We start from the raw sequence: 22,883 nt of genomic DNA, 5'->3' as shown, positions 1-22,883 counted from the left end.
TCCAACCATGCTGTCACGGAGGATGTCAGTCCTTCCTCCATGATTTCACAAGATGTTCTTCCCATATCCACCACAAAAGAATTTTGCAAGTTTCTGGTTTAGTTGCAACAGCTCCTTGGAGAAATGGGGCTCACTTGAATAAGCAATTCTGCTGCAAAAATTGTGCAATTTGGTGTTCTTTCTGGAGGGCTTCAGGAACTCCAAGTATTTTATAATCGCTAATGGGCAATTCTGTCCACACTCCACAGAGACATGTCTGCCCATATGCATGTACCCTTCCCCCTATGGACATAGTGTCATACCATTATTTTCTTTTAACAATAGCATCCCAGCAGATATTCAAAAGCTGAATTGTTCACAGAAGTCCTGATCTGTGAGAACTTTGACTTCAAGGGCACTGAACAGATTTAGAAATTGGCTGTTATCATTTTGCCAGTTAGACTCAGAATTAGGAAACTAAGAATTAATAGAAAAGAATGGTTGCATTAATTGCACAACAATTAGACAAGCTTACCATAGTTTCAACTGGAAAATGTGAGCATCCAAAACCAAGCCAAGTCCAAAAATGCTAGAGAATTCCTGGAAGCCTGTCACTCAAACAAATCAAACATGTCAGAAATGGTGTAGGGTCTCCCGCTTGGGCGGGGGTTTGGATACAAGGTCACTTCCAACTCTGATTATCTGTTATCTGTTACATCAGCAGGTACATAGAAATAAACCACATTTACATATCATTCAAAAGAGAGAATCAAAAGCTAAAAAGGATACCAAAAAAAACAAACAAACCCAAAACACTTCTCCACCAGCAATCAACACCCAGATAAGCAGATATTAATACCAGAATTAATACTAGACCAGGAGTCGAACAATAAAAATAAGAATTAAATAACTTGTGCCTTTCAAGATGGCTGCTGCATGGTTTCTTTTTTTCTCTTACCTATGATCTGTTGATTTCCCTTTCCCTTCCAGTTCCTTCTGGAAGTGATCAAAAAGTCATTGGGCTTATCCATCTTCCTGTCAATCAGTTTCATTTTCTAAGCTCTCCAGAATTTTAACTTTCACTTCTTGACTTCTTTCATTTCATTATTTCATTTTGCTTATTGTTTTAAAAGTTGATTAACAGTTGGGTGCTAATTTATTTCAATCTCTTGTTGAACTCTAATTGCTTTTTTTCTCTCTCTTTTTCTTTTAAAATATGTTGTTCTGCTGAAATTGGAAGATGTTATTTCACAATGTATGGCTCTAACTCTTTTCAGTTTTCTGCAATTTCAACACAAGTCTGGTTTTCTGATAGATATCGGGTCAAGTTTAGATAAATTGAAGATTTCGTTGCAAATTAGACCTTATCAATTAACTAAGAGCATCCCCGTTTCTTGCAAAACTAGAACTTGATTTTTTTAACCTTCCAGGTCAAATATATTGTCTGCTTTATATAATGCCAGTTTTTTTAATACTTCAAATAATCTCAAAGTAGTTCAATCAGGGATGTCCAACCTTGACAATATATGGACTTCAACCCCCAGAATGCTGGCTGGAGAATTCTGAGAGTTGAAGTCAACAAGTCTTAAAGTTGCCAAGGTTGGACACCCCTGGATTAAATGATACCCCTGGAGTCTTGTTCCAAAACTTACATATTAACAAAACATGGAGCCTTCCACACTTAGGAAATATGAATTGATAAAATCTTGTGGGTAGTTTGTGTTTCCATCATAGATAACCTAGAAAAATGGACACAATCATATGAGAATGAAAAATAAGCTTTTTGGAAAAGAAATGAGGAGAAAATAGAACAGTGTGCTGATATTTGTAGCAGTCGACAATCTAGAACACAACTGAGTTTATACTGGGTAAAAATATATATGGGATCTTTTGGTTTTAACTTTAACATTTTGGGTGGACCTAGTCACTTTGTATTTGGGCATCTTTTAGTCAGCACTCTCTTAGGTCTCTTTATGTGTTTGTGTCTGTCTCTACTACCAGCCCAAGCACTCCAGCCAAATTCACTTAAAAATAGTGATTCAATGGCTTTGTTTTCATTTCTTTTGTTGAGGAGAAATTAAGCTGTAAGACAGGCCCTTTAATGAGATAGTTGTTTACTGAATACATCATGATAGACTACAAATGTGTGGTTCCAGAGTATGAATAATAAGTACTTGTTCACTGATGATGATTGGATGTTTTCTGCAGACTTTGCTAATGGAAATAAGTAGTCTACTATTACACTGCTCAAAAAAATAAAGGGAACACTTAAACAACACAATGTAACTCCAAGTCAATCACACTTCCGTGAAATCAAACTGTCCACTTAGGTAGCAACACTGATTGACAATCAATTTCACATGCTGTTGTGCAAATGGAATAGACAACAGGTGGAAAGCATAGGCAGTTAGCAAGACATCCCCAATAAAAGAGTGGTTCTGCAGGTGGTGACCGCAGACCACTTCTCAGTTCCTATGCTTTCTGACTGATGGTTTGGTCACTTTTGAATGCTGGCAGTGCTTTCACTCTAGTGGTAGCATGAGACAGAGTCTACAACCCACACAAGTGGCTCAGGTAATGCAGCTCATCCAGGATGGCACATCAATGTGAGCTGTGGCAAGAAGGTTTGCTGTGTCTGTCAGTGTGGCATCCAGAGCATGGAGGTGCTACCAGGAGACAGGCCAGTACATCAAGAGACGTGGAAGAGGCTGTAGGAGGGCAACAATCCAGCATCAGGACCGCTACCTCCATCTTTGTGCAGGGAGGGACAGGAGGAGCACTGCCAGAGCCCTGCAAAATGACCTCCAGCGGGCCACAAATGTGCCTGTGGCTGCTCAAACAGTCAGAAACAGATTCCATGAGGGTGGTATGAGGGCCTGACATCCACAGGTGGGGATTGTGCTTACAGCCCAACACTGTGCAGTGTTGGCATTTACCAGAGAACACCAAGATTGGCAAATTTGCCACTGGCGCCCTGTGCTCTTCACAGATGAAAGCAGGTTCACACTGAACACATGTGACAGACATGACAGGGTCTGGAGACGCCACGGAGAACATTCTGCTGCCTGCAACATCCTCTAGCATGACCGTTTTGGCAGTGGGTCAGTAGTGGTATGGGGTGGCATTTCTTTAGGGGGCTGCACAGCCCTCCATGTGCTCGCCAGAGGTAGCCTGACTGCCATTAGGTACCGAGATGAGATCCTAAGACCCCTTGTGAGACCATATGCTGGTACAGTTGGCCCTGGGTTCCTCCTAATGCACGACAATGCTAGACCTCATGTGGCTGGATTGTGTCAGCAGTTCCTGCAAGACAAAGGCATTGATGCTATGGACTGGCCCGCCCATTCCCCAGACCTGAATCCAATTGAGCACATCTGGGACATCATGTCTCGCTCCATCCACCAACGCCACATTGCACCACAGACTGTCCAGGAGTTGGGGGATGCTTTAGTCCAGGTGTGGGAGGAGATCCCTCAGGAGACCATCCATCACCTCATCAGGAGCATGCCCAGGTGTTGTAGGGAGGTCATACAGACACGTGGAGGCCACACATACTACTGAGCCTCATTTTGACTTGTTTTAAGGACCTTACATCAAAGTTGGATCAGCCTGTAGTGTTTCTTTCCACTTTAATTTTAAGTGTAAATCCAAATCCAGACCTCCATGGGTTGCTAAATTTGATTTCCATTGATAATTTTTGTATGATTTTGTTGTCAGCACATTCAACTATGTAATGAACAAAGTATTTAATAAGAATATTTCATTCATTCAGATCTAGGATGTCTTATTTTTGTGTTCCCTTTATTTTTTTGAGCAGTGTATTTGGGGGTTCACATGGTTTATGCAGAGACATATAAACAGAAAGGCTCACAAAAATGTTGCGGACTAGAACACAAAGTATCTTGAGTGGTAGAGTCAGATAATTCAATTCTGACCCAACAGAAGATTTTCAATAGAATGTAGAACATAGAATCAATGAGGTCCCTTCCAGTCCAATTCTCTGGCAGGAGATCCTATACCATTCCAAGCAAATGGCTGTACAGTCTCTTCTTCAAAGGCTCCACTGGTGGAGCACCCACAACTCATGGATGTAAACTGTTCTACTGATTAATTATTCTCACCGTCAATAAATTTCTCCTTAGTTCTAGGCTGTTTCTCTCTTTAATGAGAGAAACCCATTAGTTTTTGTCTGGCCTTTGGGTTCTTTGGAGAATGCACTCAAATACTGGAGGCTTTCAAGAAAAGATTGGACTGCCCTCTGTCAGAAATGGTGTAGGGTCTCCTGCTTGGGCAGGGAGTTGGACTAGATGACCTACAAGGTCCCTTCCAACTCTGTTAATCTAAAAGTGATCTAAAGTCAATCCCCTCTTCTCTATGACTAGCCCTCAAGTATTGGAAGACAGTTATCACATCCCCCACCCCAATCCTTCTCTTTGGTAGGTTAGTCATACAGTGGTGGGATTCAATTTTTTTTACTACCGGTTCTGTGGGCGTGGCTTGGTGGGCGTGGCAGGGGAAGGATACTGTAAAATCTCCAATCAGAGATTTGCCGGTTCTCTGAACTACTCAAGATTCCCACTCCCAGTTCTCCAGAACTGGTCAGAACCTGCTGAATACCACCTCTGTAGTCATACCTAGCTCTGTTCATCATATGATTTAGCCTCCAGACCTTTTTATTGAATAATAGTGCTAATTTTCTATGGGAACAATTAATACTCTGCAATTAGACTCAACCGGCATTCCCATTACTATGAAGCCTATCATAATCCAGGAAATAAGTTTATATATTTTTAAAAAATCACTTCAGCCCATAAAGTATTCTTTGTCCTTATCATGTCTTATAACTCTAATTCGCCATGATCTTTTGGGGTGATATTATAATTTAGGCATCTTTGTTTTGGCAAATTGAAGAGGTTTAAAGGCACCAGCATGAAACTCAAGGAGCTGATAGATAAGGGAGCTAATACGTTTACCTGAGCAAAACTACAGAGAGATTGTTTCAGAGGACAAGTTTTCTGCCTTCCTTGATCCAGTTGTGAAACGAAGGAGATTTCATGGTTATGATATGATGAAGATTGACAAATGGGGAGGGTATGAGAACTGGCAATAGAATGAAGAACTAAATGTTGAAATTACACAGTCCTCTGGCTTTATTGGTTTTTTTTTCAAGAGTCTTTTCCCAAAACCATGTGACCCATTCATTTCAAAACAAGTGCTACATTGTAAGTCTAAGAATGTTAATCAAAGAATGTTGAATATCTTCTTCTTGAAGGGTTTTTAATTGAAGTTTTTTAATTTTAATTGAAGTGTTTTAATTGAAGTGTTTTAAGCATTTTGGAAAACTGATAGAAGATAAAATTTGTAGCTCAAGGTTGAACTGTGGGGTCCTTGGTGCAGGTATGTCATGACCAAGCTAGGTAATCTCATTAATGCACAAATGATTTATTTGTTTGCTTGTTTGTTTGTCAAACATGTGCAAGATAACAAGTATAAGTATGAACATAAACAGGAACAAAGGCAGTAAATACAGATTAATGGGGACAGTACGACAGGGATGGTAGGCATGCTGGTGCACTTATGCACACCCCCTTTAAGGACCTTGTAGGAATGTGGCGAGGTCCATGGTAGACAGTTTGAGGTGGAAGCTGTGAGGGGTTGAGGCTGTAACAACAGAGTTGGGTAGGGCATTCCAGGCATTGACCGCTCTGTTACTGAAGTCATATTTTCTGCAATCGAGTTTGAAGTGATTTACCTTGAGTTTGTATCGATTTATTTATTTTATTTTATTTATTTGATTTGCCAATTGTTTACAAGATAATAAGTATAAGTGTATACATAGTTGTGAATACATGAAATGGGTACATATAAGAAAAATAAAAGAATAAGAGAAACAATAGGACAGGGACGGTAGGCACGTTGGTGCACTTATGCACGCCCCCTAAAATTATGCATTACTCACAAGCTTTGCCAAAGCCCGGAATTGAACCAGGGACCTTTAGATTATTATTATTATTATTATTATTATTATTATTATTATTATTATTATTATTATTATTATTATTATTATTAGATTGTTTGCCTGCGTTTTATTGTGATTGAGTCTGAGGAAGTTGTTGACAGGAAAGATGTTGTAGCAGACAATTTTGTGAACTGTGCTTAGATTGGACCGTAAGCGGTGCAGTTCCAGATTGACCAAGCCCAAAATTTCAAGCCTGGAGGCATAAGGGACTCTAGTGTAAGTAGAGGAGTGCTACCCAGTTTGGTAAGGAAGCAACTGCAAGAAAACCACCAAGCTCAGAGAGCTCCACAGCTTTAGAAAAATAGGTTCATGTTAACTTGAGCATAGCTTTTTCAACACTGGTGCCAGCAGCTGGAATTCTTCTATAGCTGTGGCATCTTTGAATGGCCTTTTTTGGCCTTCCCGCAGAATGTGAGGTTACCAGATCAATGAACCATCATTTTACATGTCCTGGTGGTGTCTTCAATTTTGCACCAGCTATGGCACTATGGACATTTTATTTTAGATCAAGTGCTTTTTGGTATCTTTAGAGTCTCGGTTTGGTTTTCGGCAAGAAAGAATAACAAGATGTTCTGAAGAAAAAAAGTTCAGAATTTAGGTGTCTATGGAGATTCTTAGTCCTCCCGGTCATGGTTGTCCCAAAGGTGTTTTTTTTTTTCAAAAGATAACTGGACTTTCTGGTTTTTCTTTGAAGACGTTTCACTTGTCATCCAAGAAGCTCTTGGATGAGAAGTGAAATGTCTTCAGAGAAAAACCAGAATGTCCAGTTGCCTCTTGAAAAAAAACACCTTTGGTTCAGAATTTAAGGGACAGCAAATGACACAGGAAGCAAAATACCAACATGTTCTTATACACAGTGGTTTGCTTGGTGTTACCATGTATTTTGAAGTTCACTATGCAGCTGTATTATGGGTGCAGAAACAGTCAATCCTAGAGTTACTTATTTTGCATGAATGTAAATGATCTGGTTCTAACATGCTAAAAATATGCAAAATATTAGATTTGATTATGTGCCCTTCAATTGGGGTCAACTGTTAGGGACAATAGGTAGATTTTCACCATGACAATCTTTCAGGTCATCTGAGGATGCCTCCATTATCATTAAAACTGAAGTCCATCAATCTTGTTGCTGGTCATCCTCTTCTTTTTCCTTTCACGTTTCCCAGCATTATAGTCCCCCCCACCCCCCAGAGAGTTAGTTCTTCACCTAAAGTGTCCAAAATAGGATAATTTGAACCTGGTCCTTTGAGTCTTGAGTGAGAACTCGGGTTGATTTCACTAATGATCCATATGTTTGTTTTCTTAGCTTTTGCAATATCTAAATTCAAAAGCATCAGAATTTTTCCTATCCTGCTTCTTCAAAGTCCACCATAGCTTCCATAAAGGGCCACAAGGAAAGCCCTGGCTTGCATAATTGAGATCTTTGTAGGTATAAACAAACCAACATATTTGGCCTGGAAGGTTAAAAAAAATCAGGTTCTTGTTATGCAAGAAATCACAAGATTTTAATATTTCTTTTTACAAGGCCTTCATAACTGTTCCATCAAGTTCTACCTAATCTGCAGGGCATTTCTTGACTGCTCGTTTCTTTAGCACTGATAGTTGATCCTAAAAGGCAAAAGCTATTCACCACCTTGACGTCTTCATTACCCATTCTAAATATTAAATATGTGGGAGTGTAAAACTATACATAATTTGATTACTGCAAATGCATATTTTCACATTTGACTTTCTTCAGGCCGGTTAAAAGAATTAGGGAAGTACAAAAGTTTGACAATCCTAGGAAATACAAGAGAAAATAAAGTTTAATTTGAAGGCTGTTAAGAATGTAGAAACTATGGAAATAAAATCTGCTATCAGGCTGGATGTGTTGAAAAGCATTGTGAAAGTAGACATTGTTAATACAATCCATCAAAATTAAGAAATACACACACAGAAATACACACACACACACATACATATATATCATAATATATAATATATATTGTACTCCATGTTGGTCTTGCTAAGATACTTCAAGATGAAAACTGGCTATTAGGGATGGGCAAAACATTTCAAATTTCAAACATGTGATGATTAAAATGCTTGATTGTTGAGCTGGAAGCAATTGTTTTAGCTTGAAATGCGCAGTTCCAACTATTCTGGAAATTTTCCAACATCCTCTTTTTAGCCCCAAACACCCATTTCAGCATCTGTGATTGAGCTACTTAAATCCAGCTGAAGCTCAAAACATTTGTGGGAGGACAAAACAGCCCAAGCATTTCAAATCCAAAATGTTCTGCAAACCTTTTAACTTCTGTGTTCTTCACAATATTCCCAACAAATGGAGAAACCTTCAGATTCAGCTTATAGAAATGGAGAAACAGAAGAGAATAACAGAATAACAGGGTAGGAAGGGACCTTGGAGGTCTTCTAGTCCAACCCCCTGCTCAATCAGGAGACCCTATATACCACTCTAGACAAATGGTTGTCCAACCTCTTCTTAAAAACGTCCAATGATGGAGCACCCACAACTTCTGAAGGCAAGTCATTCCACTGATTGTTCTCACTGTTAGGAAATTTCTTCTTAGTTCTAGGTTGATTCTTTCCTTGGTTAGGAGAGATTCCTTGCTTCTTCTCCTGCCTTCAGGTGCTTAAGTTGACCCCTTCTTCTCTGATGCAGCCCCTCAAATGTTGGAAGACAGCTGTCATGTCACTCCTTGTTCTTCTTTTCACTGGACTCAACGTACTAAATTTCTGTAAATATTCTTCATATGTTCTAGCCCCAATTCTAAAATCTATAAACCATATAATTAAAGAATTTCTGGAAGATTAAATTCAAACTACTAGTATTTTACTTTGTGTTTAGTTTATTACTCATTGGCAACCTTGAGCTGAAAGTCACCATAGTCAACTTCTTAACACACACACACATACACACATACATTCTGCTCTGGATTGTCCTTGATGCTTGCTTGTGTAAGCATGACTCATAAGCATATTAGGTATTAAGCCTCACACAATTGCTCTTGTGTGGACTGGAAGATTAATTCTTTCTTTGTTAACCACCTCCAGTTCCCCTTCTCCGTCCCCACTTAGAGGGAGGAAAAATTGAGGCGGGGATACTTCCTGCTTCAGATATCACTTCCTTAAACATGGAATAGTAAGGAAGGAACCAGCAGTTTCATAAAATTTTCATCCTCTTTAATTGGTTGTAATGATGGCTGGTAATCAATACTCAACCTGAATTTTGGTTTGCTTTCAATTCTGTTCATGCACTTGAAGGGGTTTTTGTTGTTCAGTTATTCAGTTGTGTCTGTTTCTTCATGATCCCATGGACCATAGCATACCGGATCCCCCCAATTTTCCATTGTCTCCCAGAGTTTGCCCAAATTCATGTTCATTGCATTGATGACACCATCTAATCATCTCATCCTCTGCTGTCCCCTTCTCATTTTGCCTTCCATCTTCCCCAACATCACGGTCTTCTCCAAGGAGTCCTCTTCTTCTCATTTGGTAGCCAAAGCATCTGAGCTTCAGCTTCGGTCTCTGTCCTTCCAAAGAAGAATCACAGTTGATCTCCTTCAGGATTGGCTGGTTGGATCTCCTTGCAGTCCAAGGGACTCTCAGGAGTCTTCTCCAACACCACAGTTGGAAAACATCAAGTCTTCAGTGCTCAGCCTTCCTCATGGTCCAATTCTTGCAGTTGTTCAGTATTACTGGGGGAACCCAGTAATTTATACTTATTATATTTTAATGCTTATTTAGTGTGACTTGAATGGACATGGCTGGGAATTAAACTGAGAAGCAAAGTAGGTGCACTTGCAAACCGAGCATCCTTGATCACTCATTAAATCTTTGCAAGTTCAGGTATGAAAAGGACAACAAATAACAGATAATCAGAATTGGAAGGGACCTTGTAGGTCATCTAGTCCAACCCCCTGCCCAAGCAGGAGACCCTACACCATTTCTGACAGGTGGCAGTCCAGTCTCTTCTTGAAAGTCTCAAGTGATGGTGCTCCCACAACTTCCGAAGGCAACTTCAGTTCCATGGGTTGATTGTTCTCACTGACAGAAAATTCCTCCTTGTTTCCAGGTTGAATCCTTGTTCAGTTTCCATCCATTCTTCCTTGTCTGGCCTACAGGTGCCTTGGAAAATAGCTTGACCCATTCTTCCTCTCTGCGGCAGAACCTCGACTATTGGAAGACTGCTGTCATGTCCCCCTGGTCCTTCTCTTCACTACACTAGCCAGGCCCAGTTCCTGCAACTGTTCTTCATATGTTTTAGTCTCCAGTCCCCTAATCATCCTGGTTTTGTAAATGAAGGATTTGTAAAGGGTTAAGGTTGGGTTAAGATTCAAGATGAGTTGGACTCTAGATAATGCTCCAAGAAAGTACGATAGCTTAGAATGGAGAGAAAAAAAGATGTGGGTTAAATTCAAAGGATTATGTTGATCTGTATGTTCATATTCAAACCCAACTTTTACTCATTAATATGAGAAATATGTAGATTTCTCATTACATATTAGAGCAGTCTCACCCAGCTTCTTCTTGTGTCCAAATAATTACTTTAGTAAAATAAATAGGCACTTGGGATTTATTTATTTTTGCTCCATGAAGGCAAAGCAATTTATCTTATTAAGGTGAACAGGAGGTAAAATTTGCCCCAATGAAATATTTGTAGCCTCATAATTATGGAGCTCCATTGCTTCCTAAACATATGAGCAACAGTTGCAGAAATTGGATATGTCTAGTTTAATGGAAAGAAGGAGTGACTAGAAGTGATATGATAGCAGTGCTCCAATATTTGAGGGGCTGCCACAAAGAAGAGGGGGTCAATTTACTAGCAAAATCACCTGAAGGCAGGACAAGAAGTAACAGATGGAAACTAATCAAAGAGAGAAGCGATTTAGAACTATTAAGAAATTTCCTGATAGTTAGAACGGTTTATCAGTGGAACGACTTGTCTCCAGAAGTTGGTTGTTCCAACACTGGAAGTTTTAAGAAGAGATTGGATAACCAATTTGTCTAAAAAGGTATAGGGTTTCCTGCTTGATCCCTTCTGACTCTATTATTCTGTTATTCTTCCACTTCTGGCATATTTTTAAATTTGTCAAAAGCTTACAATTCAATAGAAATAAGAATAAACATGTTTAAATACAAGCAATAGGAACTAATAATTGGTGACAATAAGACAGGGATGGTAGGCACGATTGTGCGCTTATGCACATCTCTTACAGACCTCTTATGAATGGGGTGAGATCAATGGAGGTTAATTTGAGGGTAAAGGAGTGGGGGTTTGAGCAGGTGACAACAGAATCAGGTAGTGAGTTCCAGACATTGACCACTCTGTTGCTGAAATCGTACTTCCTGCAATTGAGTTTGGAGTGGTTTACATTTAGTTTATATCTGTTGTGTGTTCTTGTGTTGTTGTGGTTAAAGCTGAAATATTCATTAACTGGTAAGATGTTGAAGCATATGATTTTATGTACTATGCTTAAGTCCAATCTTAGTCAGCGTAGTTCAAGATTGTCTAAGCCTAGAATTTCAAGTCTGGTGGTGTAGGGTATTCTGTTGAGAACAGAGGAGTGTAGTACTCGTACTAGTACTTTGTATCTTGCAAAATCTGGAAGAGATTCCAGCAGGCACTCAAGGAAACCAAGGGGAAACCACAGAAGAGAACAGAGTAAATCCACCTGGCTACTTCACTTCACTTTTACAAGCAACAGAGTTGTTTGCTCTACCAAAGGGTCCCCTTCATTGTTTCTGTAGTAGCATCTCCACAGAGAACTGCCCAGCCCTTGAAATGACTGGCTTGGCGAGATTTTATTTTTTTCCACATACTTTCAAAAATTTAAACTGTGCTGGCTGGTTCTCTCCTGGGCTGTCATCAAAATTTGACGGTAAAACAGTGTAGATTGTAAATCTTTTTTTTCTTATAAATAAATCAGCTTGTTTCTTGAGCTGTCAAGCAAAAAGAACTGGCAGTTCCAAGGTCTTGAATAATGCATATGGTATAAGAAAACAAATATTTAGACATTCTCCAGAGACTATTACTTTTTAATAGGAATCTATCTCTCTCTTTTATCTTAATTGGAAATAATGCATATTCCTTAGTTGACTTTTTCTGATGCATAAAACGGTTGTAAGTCATTTTTTTGGGGAAGCCTAAAGTATGGAAGATATTGCTATAAAGCAATAGAAAAATGACACCTTGGTAAATGCAAATAAAGTACAGCATTTTTATTTTCCCGTATAATAAAATTGAACAAAAAGAATGATTTGCTTTGTTTGAAAATCTCCACACTATGAAGCGAGGTTCTACCAAATGTAAGCAGTTGTACCAAATGTAACTGAAAGTTGCATATTAAAAATAGCACATTTGATACAAGGGAGCAGATTAAATCATGTTGACTGTGGTAAGTCACAGAAGATTCTTTTAGAGTCCATTGACCATGTAGGACTTTTGGGGGTAACCTTTGTAAACTAGTTTAATCCTGTCTTCTGTGATTTTTTTTCTTTGAACTTCTTTGTTTAGCCAACAGTCCAGGCATTTCTTTATGGTTCCCCTCAAGTAGTAATCAGGCCTGGACCTGCTTAGTTTCATAGTCAAGATAAAGACAACTAAAAGTTGAGGAGCACCATTTTGATATGGTTGACATGGTGGTCTTTGAGCTCCTTTCAAGGACTGCATTTGTCCCATCCAAATGGTTCCCATGATAAAAGGTTCAAATGACTATTTGTGGTGCCTCCAAATCAGGACCAACTGTGTTCCTATTGACAAAATCCCCAGTTCTGTTCATTGGAATAAAAAGGGGTAAGACATTGAAGGCAATGAGGACAAAACATGGAAAGAAGGAAGGAAGAAAGAAACAGAAAGAAAGAAAGAAAGAAAGAAAGAAAGAAAGAAAGAAAGAAAGAAAGAAAGAAAGAAAGAAAGGAAGGAAGGAAGGAAGGAAGGAAGGAAGGAAGGAAGGAAGGAAGGAAGGAAGGAAGGAAGGAAGGAAGGAAGGAAAGGAAGGAAGGAAGGAAGGAAGGAAGGAAGGGGAGGGAAGGAGAGAAGGAAGGTGAGGGAAGGCAGAAATGGAGATGAAGGAAATGGAAGGGAAGGAAGAGAAAGGAAGGAAGGAAAGGAAAGGGAGGATGGGAGGAGATGGAGATGGAAGGGAAGGGAAGGGAAGGACCATGGTCAATGGTTTCTAGCCTGATGCCTTTTAACCAGTACAGATTGGTTCAAAAATGCATTAGTAGCCCCAGGAAACCTAGTTTGCTCTAGAAGGCTACCTGGCTATTTTCAAAGCATAAATAAATGGTGCATTATGAGCCACAGTAGCGCAGTGGTTAGAGTGCAGTACTGAAGGGCTACTTCTGCTGACTGCTGGCTGCCTGAAATTTGGCAGTTCAAGTCTCACTAGGCTCCAGGTTGACTCAGCCTTCCATCCTTCCCAGGTCGGTAAAATGAGGACTCAGATTGTTGAGGGGCAAGAGGCTGACTTTGTAAAACCACTTAGAGAGGGCTGTGAAGCACTGTGAAGTGGCAAATAAGTCTAAGTTCTATTGCTAATTCAAACTCATTACTTGATTGATCACAGGTAGTCTTTGCAGAGTGACCACCACTGCGACTGCCAACTCTATCAAAATACCATGTGGCCATTACAACACTACTTCCCATAAGCAAGACATACAAACCACGACTTTCCCTTTTTGAATTTCACTGCTGGATTCTCCATTGACTCCGCTTGTTGGGAGTCAGCTATGAAGCACACAAATAGGAACTGTGTGACTGTGGCTCACTGCAATTGGTCGTAAGGATGAGGGACTGGTTGCGCAGCAATTTTTTTTAGTGCTGTCCTAACTTCAAATGGCTACAAAACAGCAGTTGTTAAGCAAGGCCTACCTTAAAGGAGGCCTATGGTTTTTTTAATTCATTTTTAAATAAATGGGTGGACAAACAATCAAAAGGTAACATTTGTTTCATGCATTTATTGAACATTCTTGAAACACAAGGGGGAATCATTTCTAGGTGCTCTACGTTGTGACATCGTGGTAGGGTGGCTTTTGGCTTGTTATATCATCGGCAGCTCCTCTCTTCAGGACAGGTTGCTGGTCTTCCTTCTCAGATGAAAGAAAATTCACACACCACTAAGAGGTCTTCCTCGCAGGACCCAGAGCGCCAGGCTCCCTGCGTATCTGCTACCACGCACTCCTTGGTCCTACCCGCGGTATTCGGTTCTCCCGCAGCCCAATTGGTGAACTTCGCTGAGTCACGGACGACAAGATAGGCTCCCTTGTTGTGCCTCTCCAAAACACTTGCAAAGGCCTTATTCTCATTTTGGAGTTGAGGGGAAGGAATCCGGCCACCGGCCCGGGCACATATGTTTCCGAGAGCTGCAAAGTTCCCTACTTCCTTGTTAGTCACATATAATCTCTCACTGCCACTTGCAAAGGATCGAGCTAGAAACACAATGAAGAAGCACATGTTTGACTGCAGAAAACGCTCCACAACTCGTGTTATTTTTGTGTGTGTTCCCTTCACTAGATATAGGGCAACAAACATATTTTGACAAGAAGAGAAAGCAAGGGTGTTTTTTTACTTAGTCCCAAAAGGAAATGCCTCCAAGATCAGCAGAGAGAGTCAAAAATCAGGGACTTGCAAATGGGCCAAACAGCATTAATAATTTCTGGGGGGTTTTTTAAGTTAAAAAAAAAATCTGGTCCTTTTTTTTATTTGGAAGAGAAGCACTCAACAGTTCTGGACTTCCAACCAAACCGCTCTGCTTCTGATCCGAAATAGGACTTTATTCTAGTTTCCTGCTGAAAATATCCCTCCTCCCAGGAGACCCATTTAAAGTAAACTGCATGTGGACAAAAAGATGACAGGAAAGCCATCTGGCATCACTTCAAAAGAATTGTGGGTTGCTTAAGCAAGCTCTTTCTCAAATTCAAACAAAACATAAAAAAGACAAGGAACAGTTTGGATTTTACAATAGAGATCAAGAATTAGACCATATATTACAAGAAAGTGAAAAAAAATGATCACCAAAATGTACAATTGCTTATTGGAATTCAAAATGGAAGAGGAAATGGTTAAGGAGAATATGATAACATGGGCTAAAAATTGTGGCCACAGAATTCAATTAGAACAATGGGAACGAATATGGCCAACTAACTATAAATTAATGTTATCAGTTTCATATAAAGAAAATATTTATAAAATGTTCTATCGCTGGCATCTCCCACCAGCAAGATTAACTAGAATGTTCCCCAATATGTCACCCAAATGTTGGAAGTGCAATTATAGCCAGGGAACGTATTTTCACATGTGGTGAACATGTCCTAAAGTGCAAAAGTACTGGTCTAAGATACAGGTGTGGTTAGAAGAGATGACAAAACTAAAGGTTAAATTTAGCCCAGAGACCTTCTTATTAGGAATGTCAGAATCGACATGGAGCAAAAAACACCAGCATCTAATACTACACATCATCACGGTGGCAAGAATAGCCTTTGCCCAAAACAGGAAATCAACAATGGTACCCACAGATCTGGCAGTAATTAATAAAATCCACCAATGTGCAGAAATGTTCAAATTAACCATGCTATTAAAAAATAAGGAAGAGGGAGATTTCTTTACAATATGGAATACATGGTACAAATGGTTGAATGAAAAGGAAATAAAGATGTCTAGTGAAAATGATTTAAGAAATACCAAGGAACAATAGAAATAAAGATAAATGTATATATAGCTATGTATATATGTATAGTAATAAAATTAAATAAATATTGTATTATAATGTATTAATAACATAAATAAGTAAGGATTTAGGAATTAAGTTATAAAGTTATTAAGTTATAGATTTATTTGTAGCAAATGACTTTAATTGACACTAACAAAAATGCACACTTATGAAAACGCTGCAAAATGTGAGAACATGGTTCTCTTTTTAAAATATTTTTTTGAAACTTTGAATAAACAATTTTTTTAAAAAAGAAAGAAAGCTCTTTCAAAGACTTTCAAATTACCATCAAATGCATCCTAAAAGAGTAGGAGACTCTGCACAACAGCACTTGTCACACTCCAAAATATGTCTGGAAAGAAAGCATGAAGTGATACAAAAAAAAATCTATATCTTTCAGCATCTCACATCATTTGGCCATGTCATGTAGGGGAATTCATTGGAGAAAGCAATCATAGTTTGGAAGAGTCAGCGGTAAAAGGAAACCAAGGCGCCAAAATACACGATGGCTAGAAAAAACTGACCCCAGCCAGAATATAGAACAATTCAAAGATTGGCAAATGTGTTTAGTTATCCATATATTAACTGCTGCCAGAAAATTTGCACAACATTGGAAGAGTGAAGAGATACCTACAGATGAGATGAAATATTAGAATGTGCAGGAATGAATACATTAATGCTGGCAATTAAGGAGAAAGAGCAAACTGAATACTGTATGGTATGGGATCTATTTTATCAATGGTTAAATAATAAAAATGGGAGTTAGAAACAGGGAAACAAAATAAAGAAGATATGTTAAAAGAGAGAAGTAAATATTATGACTAGTATGTTGAATATCTCTATGTTAACATTGTAGACTTAATATTAATGTAATGAAGGATGTTGTAATCTTGATTATTGTTTAACAATGATACTTGTACCCAGAAGATGTTCAACCAAAGATGGAATGATTATATTAAAAATAAAAAAAACTTATTTAAAAAAAGATTGGAAGATGTGGAGATACCAGGCCCATAGAATTGCCAAGAGTCAGACATGACTCAGTGGCTAACCTCATTGTCATCGTCATCCATATGTTTTAGCATCCCACTGAACAGGAACAGTGATGGAAGCTTTGAAAAAGGAACCGTTGGCAATGTTGTGAAATGATGGGATATACACATTATGGAAAGGGTGTTTTGGATTTGGTGCAAATAGAGAATTTCTCTGCTATTCCCACAAGGATCTTGACTTTTTTTCAGACTTTTTCAGAGTCCAAAAAAAAAAAAAAAAAAGTAATCCCTGTGATTTTAGGGATGCATTCAGTCACCCGAATATGGCTCTTGAAAGAGTCCCAATTTTTTTATAGAGAAATGGGAAAAGGCCATAATGGACAGCATTTGTTCCAAATGATGAATATTATTTCATTTCCCATATTCTGGAGAAATCAATGGAGTTCTCTCAAGGGGAGCATTCAACTTCCATTAGGGTTCTCCAGTTCTCTTCCTAAAAACTGAGGGAATCTCACCACAGTAAGGCAGGCTCATTGGACAGAAGCTCAGTAGTAATTGGAAAAGTATCCTGCCTCAAAAAAATGGAATAGGACCACCAAGAACTTCAGATGTCTAACAGATGGCAACCAAAAGATTTTTTAAAAAATTGGCAGCCTTTTGCTGTCTCTTATGATCGTCAGAGTTTTTGCAACCCAGATCTGGTATCCCTTGCTTTGACTGCTTCTCAGCATTGAGTAAGGTTGGATCTCAAATGACTGTAAATCAGTTCAGGAAATCAGGAGATTCTTCCAGTTTGGGGCCATTCTCTATGGGTTTGGAAGCTTCAGACTGGGCTAAGAAAAGATGCCTAGGTTGTTTCTGCTGTTTTCATTTGATTAGACAGCAACCCAGCAATCCACCAGAATTCTACCAGAGAAGATAAAATGGTGGCCTCTCCACCACATGTAACATGTGTGACAGGCCTGAAAAAGATTGCACAGTCCCAGTTCCTATTTTGACCCCCTGCCTCTATAGACACCCTAAGACACGGGTCTCCAACCTTGGCAACTTTAAGCCTGGAGAATTTCAACTCCAAGAATTCCCCAGCCAGCTTTGCCCTAAGAGGCAGACAGGTATTCAAATTTAACTGAAATGAACACACAACACAACCTTTGGGAGAAAAGCCAGGTTTTCTTACCTCTGTGGACTGTCAAAAAGGCATTTTCCACCTCTTCTATCTTTTTTTCAAGCCTCTCTACAGCGGCAGCCACAGAATTCAGTACTAGAAAGGAAAACAGCATCCCATTATTGGAGTCCCAGAAGGCAAGCCAAGTTGAACCAAATTGGTGGGCATTCAAACAACGAGCAGCTATTCTTTCTTGGACCTGCCTATTGATCCTTCAGGTGAACACTAGGCCCCTTGGCTTAATAGATATTGGTCCTCAGAAGAATGCATGAAATGGCTTTGGGTGGGGAATTAGATCATTGCCTCATTTTCTAGCCTCCTTGAACCTCTCCCTCCATGAACAAGAAGGACTTTAGCACACAAAACACAAAAACATAAAACTTCTTTTTAAAAAGTAGCTTGGCCCCGGATTACCTCTCTTTGTATGGACTTCAATTAAATTCATGTTCAACTTATATGCCATTACCTATCTTATTTACCCTTCTATATCTTCATTATAACTTCTCCCCGCTTTCCACACTTCTTAATTCTATTTTATTTATTTCATCTTAATTTAAATCATTATATTTATATCTTTTGTCCATTCTTTTTCAATTATCCATTTATCTCATTCATATTAGAAAAAAAGGATATATTAGAAGTATATTGTATAAAACAGTGTTTTATCTGCCTTGTAAGAATTTGTAATGGAAAGAGGTTTAATGTCTTTAATGTCTAATGATGCTTTGTTTGTCTTTAAAATTAATAAAATTTGTTTCAAAAAAAAAAAAAAAAAGAAGGACTTTAGCAAGACTGCTTTCCTGACTACCCCATTCCAGATGCGAATTCACACACTGGAAAGCTCTTCCGAAGAACAGACAACCTTGCATTATAAGCCTTGCTTCAGCCATGATGTGCTGATTTCTACATCTATGATTTGTTCATTATTGGTTTGTTCATTTCATCAGTGAAAGATCTCGAAGGAGCTCTTTAACTAACTCTGCTCTCCAGAACCTTTTTGCATTCAGATAACAGTATAATGGAATAATGGAAGGGACCTTGGAGGTCTTCTAGTCTAACCCCCTGCTCAGGTAGGAGACACTATGCCATGTCAGACAAATGTCTCTCCAATCTCTTCTTAAAAGCCTCCAGTGATGGAGCATCCACAACTTCTGAAGGCAAGCAGTTCCACTGGTTAATTGTCCTCACTGTCAGAAAGTTTTTCCTTAGTTCAAGGTTGCTTCTCTCCTTGATTATTTTCCATCCGTCGCTTCTTGTCCTGCCTTCAGGGGCTTTGGAGAATAGGTTGATCCCTTCATCTTTGTAGGAGCCCCCCAAATATTGGAACACTGCTATCATGTCTCCCCTGGTCCTTCTTTCCACAAGACGAGACATACTCAATTCCTGTAACCGTTCTTTGTATGTTTTAGCCTCTAACCACCCCACCAATCATCTCTGCACTCTGTGCTGCATTCAGATAACAGGAATGGCACCCATGCACTCCCACTTCTGTCCATGTGCTAAGCCCCCTCCCCATTCTCAAATACAGGTTAAAATGGTCACATTGTCCTTCAGGATCCGTGTCATGTCCGTTGGCCAGAGATGTTCCCAAAAGAAGAAGACTGGACAGCAGGAGGATCAAATGCATCTTTTGACCATATAACCTGTACAATTCAGAGAGACAAAGTTATTGTAGCATGCATGTGGTTTTAAATTCACATTCTAGCTTGCTCAGAAAATGCATAGCCAAAGATATAATCCTAGCCCAATCTAATAATATTTGATACACATCTGCACAAATCACTAATTTAACACACTACAAGCATGCATTAAGCATACTTTCTAGCCCACTCATTAGAATATCCAGCAGAATGGCTCTTAGTAACTACACAGTTCTTAATTAGTTATCATATATTGCAAGCAAATTGTTTCTCTGCACTTACGCTCTGGATTCTCTTCTACAATAGATGTGGCACCCAGAAACTACCTTCCTCCCAGTGTAAGAGTTATTTTATATCAGTCATGGATTGGGCAACGTGAAGGGTTGTGCAAACTGATTGCTCAAGGTGATACCCCCGTCTTTTACTTTTCTTCCTCCCCAGGTCAATTTAAGAACAGCCTAGATTTTCCAATTGAAAGCTTGGAAAAACTGGAATTCCTCCAGTCAAAAAAAGGGAGAGGCCAGATATGAGGAAATATTGGAGAAGACAGGGTGTGTGTTTGAATGAATGCCCCCCAAAGATTTTGCAACACTTTGCAGTAAAAACATAGAACCTTGAGGTTTCATAACTTTGTGGAATGATCTCTTCAGGATTACACTAAACAAATCCAGAATTCTGCAAACCACCATCACACACACACACACAGACACACACACAGACACACAGACACACACACACACACAGAGAGAGAGAGAGAGAGAGAGAGAGATCTATATTATATATATACATACAGTGTTGTGTAAAAAACAACATACCATCCAGATAACAATGAGATTTAATTCTCAATACCCACCCTCTTTTACCTAGCCATTATCTTGATTTTCGGGAATTATCCTTCTCTCCCTTCCAAACCACCCTGTCCAAATTCTTATAACGTTGGGGTCCTTGACATTCTCTGGGTTTTTGTTTGTTTGTTTGTTTGTTTGTTTGTTTGTTTTCATTTCATTACCCAACTAGACTCCCTTTTAGCCCTGATGGTGTTACCTAGTTGGGTGATGAAACCAAGGACCCCACAGTTCAACTCTTTCTGAACTGGCGCTTTGGGTATGCTCAAAAATTAATGTTATGTTCCCAAGGATTTAAAAAAAGAGGGCGTTTTACCTTGCCCAACAAACATTGAATGCCTTTTACCGACAGAAAACTGATGCTGTTATTAGAAAAGAGAAGCTTTTCTAATAACAACATTCTCTTCTATAGTTGCCTACAACATTTTTTTAAAAAAAGTCTTTTTATTGTCCTCAATATTACTGCTTGCTAGCTCAGCTTCTCTTTTCTAATATCAGCATCATTTTTTTCTATTGGTAAAAACGGCATTCTATGTTTTTTTGGTCGAGATAAAAGCCCCTCTTTTTTAAATCCTTAGGAACCTAACATTAACTTTTGAGCCTATCCAAAGTGCCAGTTCAGATAGGATGAAAAGAAGATAAACTTCTAATTTCCAATGGGGGAAAAAAACAACCTTGAAGTTTTGAATTTTAAAGCTATACAAATCTCAGGATAATTTGTGGATTATTATAGAATTTGAAAAGAATTGAGGAAGAGACGTTTTATAACTTAGACCTATTTCGACCTATTGAAGAAGGAGACTATTCACAGAGGTTTAATTATTCCTCTTTTCTAGGAACTTATGTAAAAAGCATTCTTTTAAAATCCCAAATTACCCTAGACATTCTGGGTATTCAGTGCCTACAGATTTGTATATCTTACTTCATATCAAATTTTTTTTTCCCCATCTCAATTCTTACCTCTTTTGTTCTCCTGTTCATCTATATACGATAGAGGGAATACAAGGATAATGAAGGGGGAAATATAATTACTTCTTTTAAAGTATGGAAGTTTCATCACCTTTGTTTTTGTTTTACAGTGGATACTGTATTTTATTTTGTGATAGGTTACCAGCAATTGAAATACCTTCTAAATGGAAATACACAGTAAATCCTGTAATTCAATAATGATTAAATAACCACTCTTGGCCAAGCCATGGATAAAAATAATAATAAAAGGGACTCTTGGATGACCTTTTCAAGAAGACACTACTAAGGTCACTTAACCATTCTTCATCTTTTTGTTTCTATGGTTGAGGGCTGAATTTTATGAAGAAACAATATAGCCTGATCGATTTTGTCTGCTAGTGGGACATTAAGAAGAACTGCCTACAGATGTTGTGGAGTCTCCATCGCTGGAGGTTTTTAAGAAGAGATTGGACAGCCACTTGTCTGGACAATTCCAGGGTCTCCTGCTTCAGCAGGAGGTTGGACTAGAAGATCTCTAAGGTCCCTTCCAACTCTGTTATTCAGTCATTCTTTCTATCATCCCATCAAGTCTGGAATGGTATAAGAGAAGGGTGTCAAAAGTTTATTTCAATGAAAGCCGCATCAGGGTTGTGTTTGACCTCAGAGGCAACGAGGTCATGGCTGTGGGGGCGTGGCCATGGTAGGTGTGGCCAGCTGGACACCAATTGTATCATGGGCACCTGTAGTGGCCAAATGCTAAGGAAGGACTTCCTTTAGTCCCTCCCTCACTGTCATTATAATCTTCCTTCCTTCCTTCCTTCCTTCCTTCCTTCCTTCCTTCCTTCCTTCCTTCCTTCCTTCCTTCCTTCCTTCCTTCCTTCCTTCCTTCCTTCCTTTCCTCTTCCTTCTCCTTTCTTCTTCCTTTGCCTCTTTCCTTATTTTTCCTTCCTTGCTCTCTTCCCCTCTTTCCTTCTTTTTCTTTCTCTTTCTTCTTTCCCTTTCTCCTTTCCTGTCCCTTCTCATGTGCTCAAATGCAAAAGGGGAAACATTTCTCCTTTTGTTTTGTTTTGAGTTTGTTTTGCTAGCATCACCCGTGCACAGTTTAGTGAAGAGGAAAAAATTCCCGATATGTCACATGATGCCACCGTGATGATGTGACTTTGACCCACTTGGTCTAGAGTGTCCTGACTGAGCAGGTGGTTGGATTAGAAGACCTTTAAGGATCTGTCCAACCTTATTATTCTATGTATCTCTCTCCTTTTGCATCCTTTCTTTAGTGGTTTTATTCCACCATTTCTTTGGTATTAGTACAACTCTTGTCCTGCAGTGAGTTCTCCCATGCAGAGTTGGCTGTGGTGAGTTGGCTTTGGCAACTTGGCTAATGAATATTAATATTTAATATTAATTCCAAGTTAAGGAGCCTCATGATTCAGCCTCAATTAAGTCCTTGTAAGACACAACACTAAAGATAACTCCTTCCTTCCTTCCATGCTTCCATGCATCCATCCATCCTTCCTTCCTTCCATCCTTCCATGCATCCTTCCTATGTTCTTTCCTTCCATCCTTCCATGGATCCTTCCAG

The 22,883-nt window shown here is 39.1% G+C and overlaps 2 protein-coding genes across 2 annotated transcripts in view; both read right to left on the bottom strand.

Annotated features, from left to right (window-relative positions):
• Window positions 1-22,883, bottom strand: part of LOC113419142 (pulmonary surfactant-associated protein D-like) — a 173,491-nt gene that overhangs the window by 68,789 nt on the left and 81,819 nt on the right. The window lies entirely within an intron of this gene.
• LOC113419140 (phospholipase A2 inhibitor alpha-like protein) lies at window positions 13,943-19,920 on the bottom strand. The gene is made up of 4 exons (XM_026678390.2): window positions 19,791-19,920; window positions 19,411-19,511; window positions 17,881-17,964; window positions 13,943-14,431 (listed from the first exon to the last, which is right to left on the bottom strand). The coding sequence occupies exons 2-4, from the start codon at window positions 19,493-19,495 to the stop codon at window positions 14,094-14,096; spliced, it is 507 nt and encodes a 168-aa protein (XP_026534175.1). The 5' UTR covers window positions 19,496-19,511; window positions 19,791-19,920; the 3' UTR covers window positions 13,943-14,093.

Source organism: Notechis scutatus, chromosome 4 (genome assembly GCF_049901735.1).
Source record: "Notechis scutatus isolate UNSWTSFEM ecotype Mainland chromosome 4, rNotScu1.2, whole genome shotgun sequence".
Classification (NCBI taxonomy): Eukaryota; Metazoa; Chordata; class Lepidosauria; order Squamata; family Elapidae; genus Notechis; species Notechis scutatus.
This window is presented reverse-complemented; position numbering and strand designations above follow the sequence as displayed.

Excerpts from the sequence above, each read along its gene's own strand:
- LOC113419140 (XM_026678390.2), bottom strand. The coding sequence starts at position 19,495 with ATGCATTTGATCCTCCTGCTGTCCAGTCTTCTTCTTTTGGGAACATCT. Across the intron at positions 17,965-19,410 it reads CACGGATCCTGAAGGACAAT|TACTGAATTCTGTGGCTGCC; the intron begins GTGACCATTTTA and ends TTTCCTTTCTAG. Across the intron at positions 14,432-17,880 it reads CTTTTTGACAGTCCACAGAG|CTCGATCCTTTGCAAGTGGC; the intron begins GTAAGAAAACCT and ends TTGTGTTTCTAG.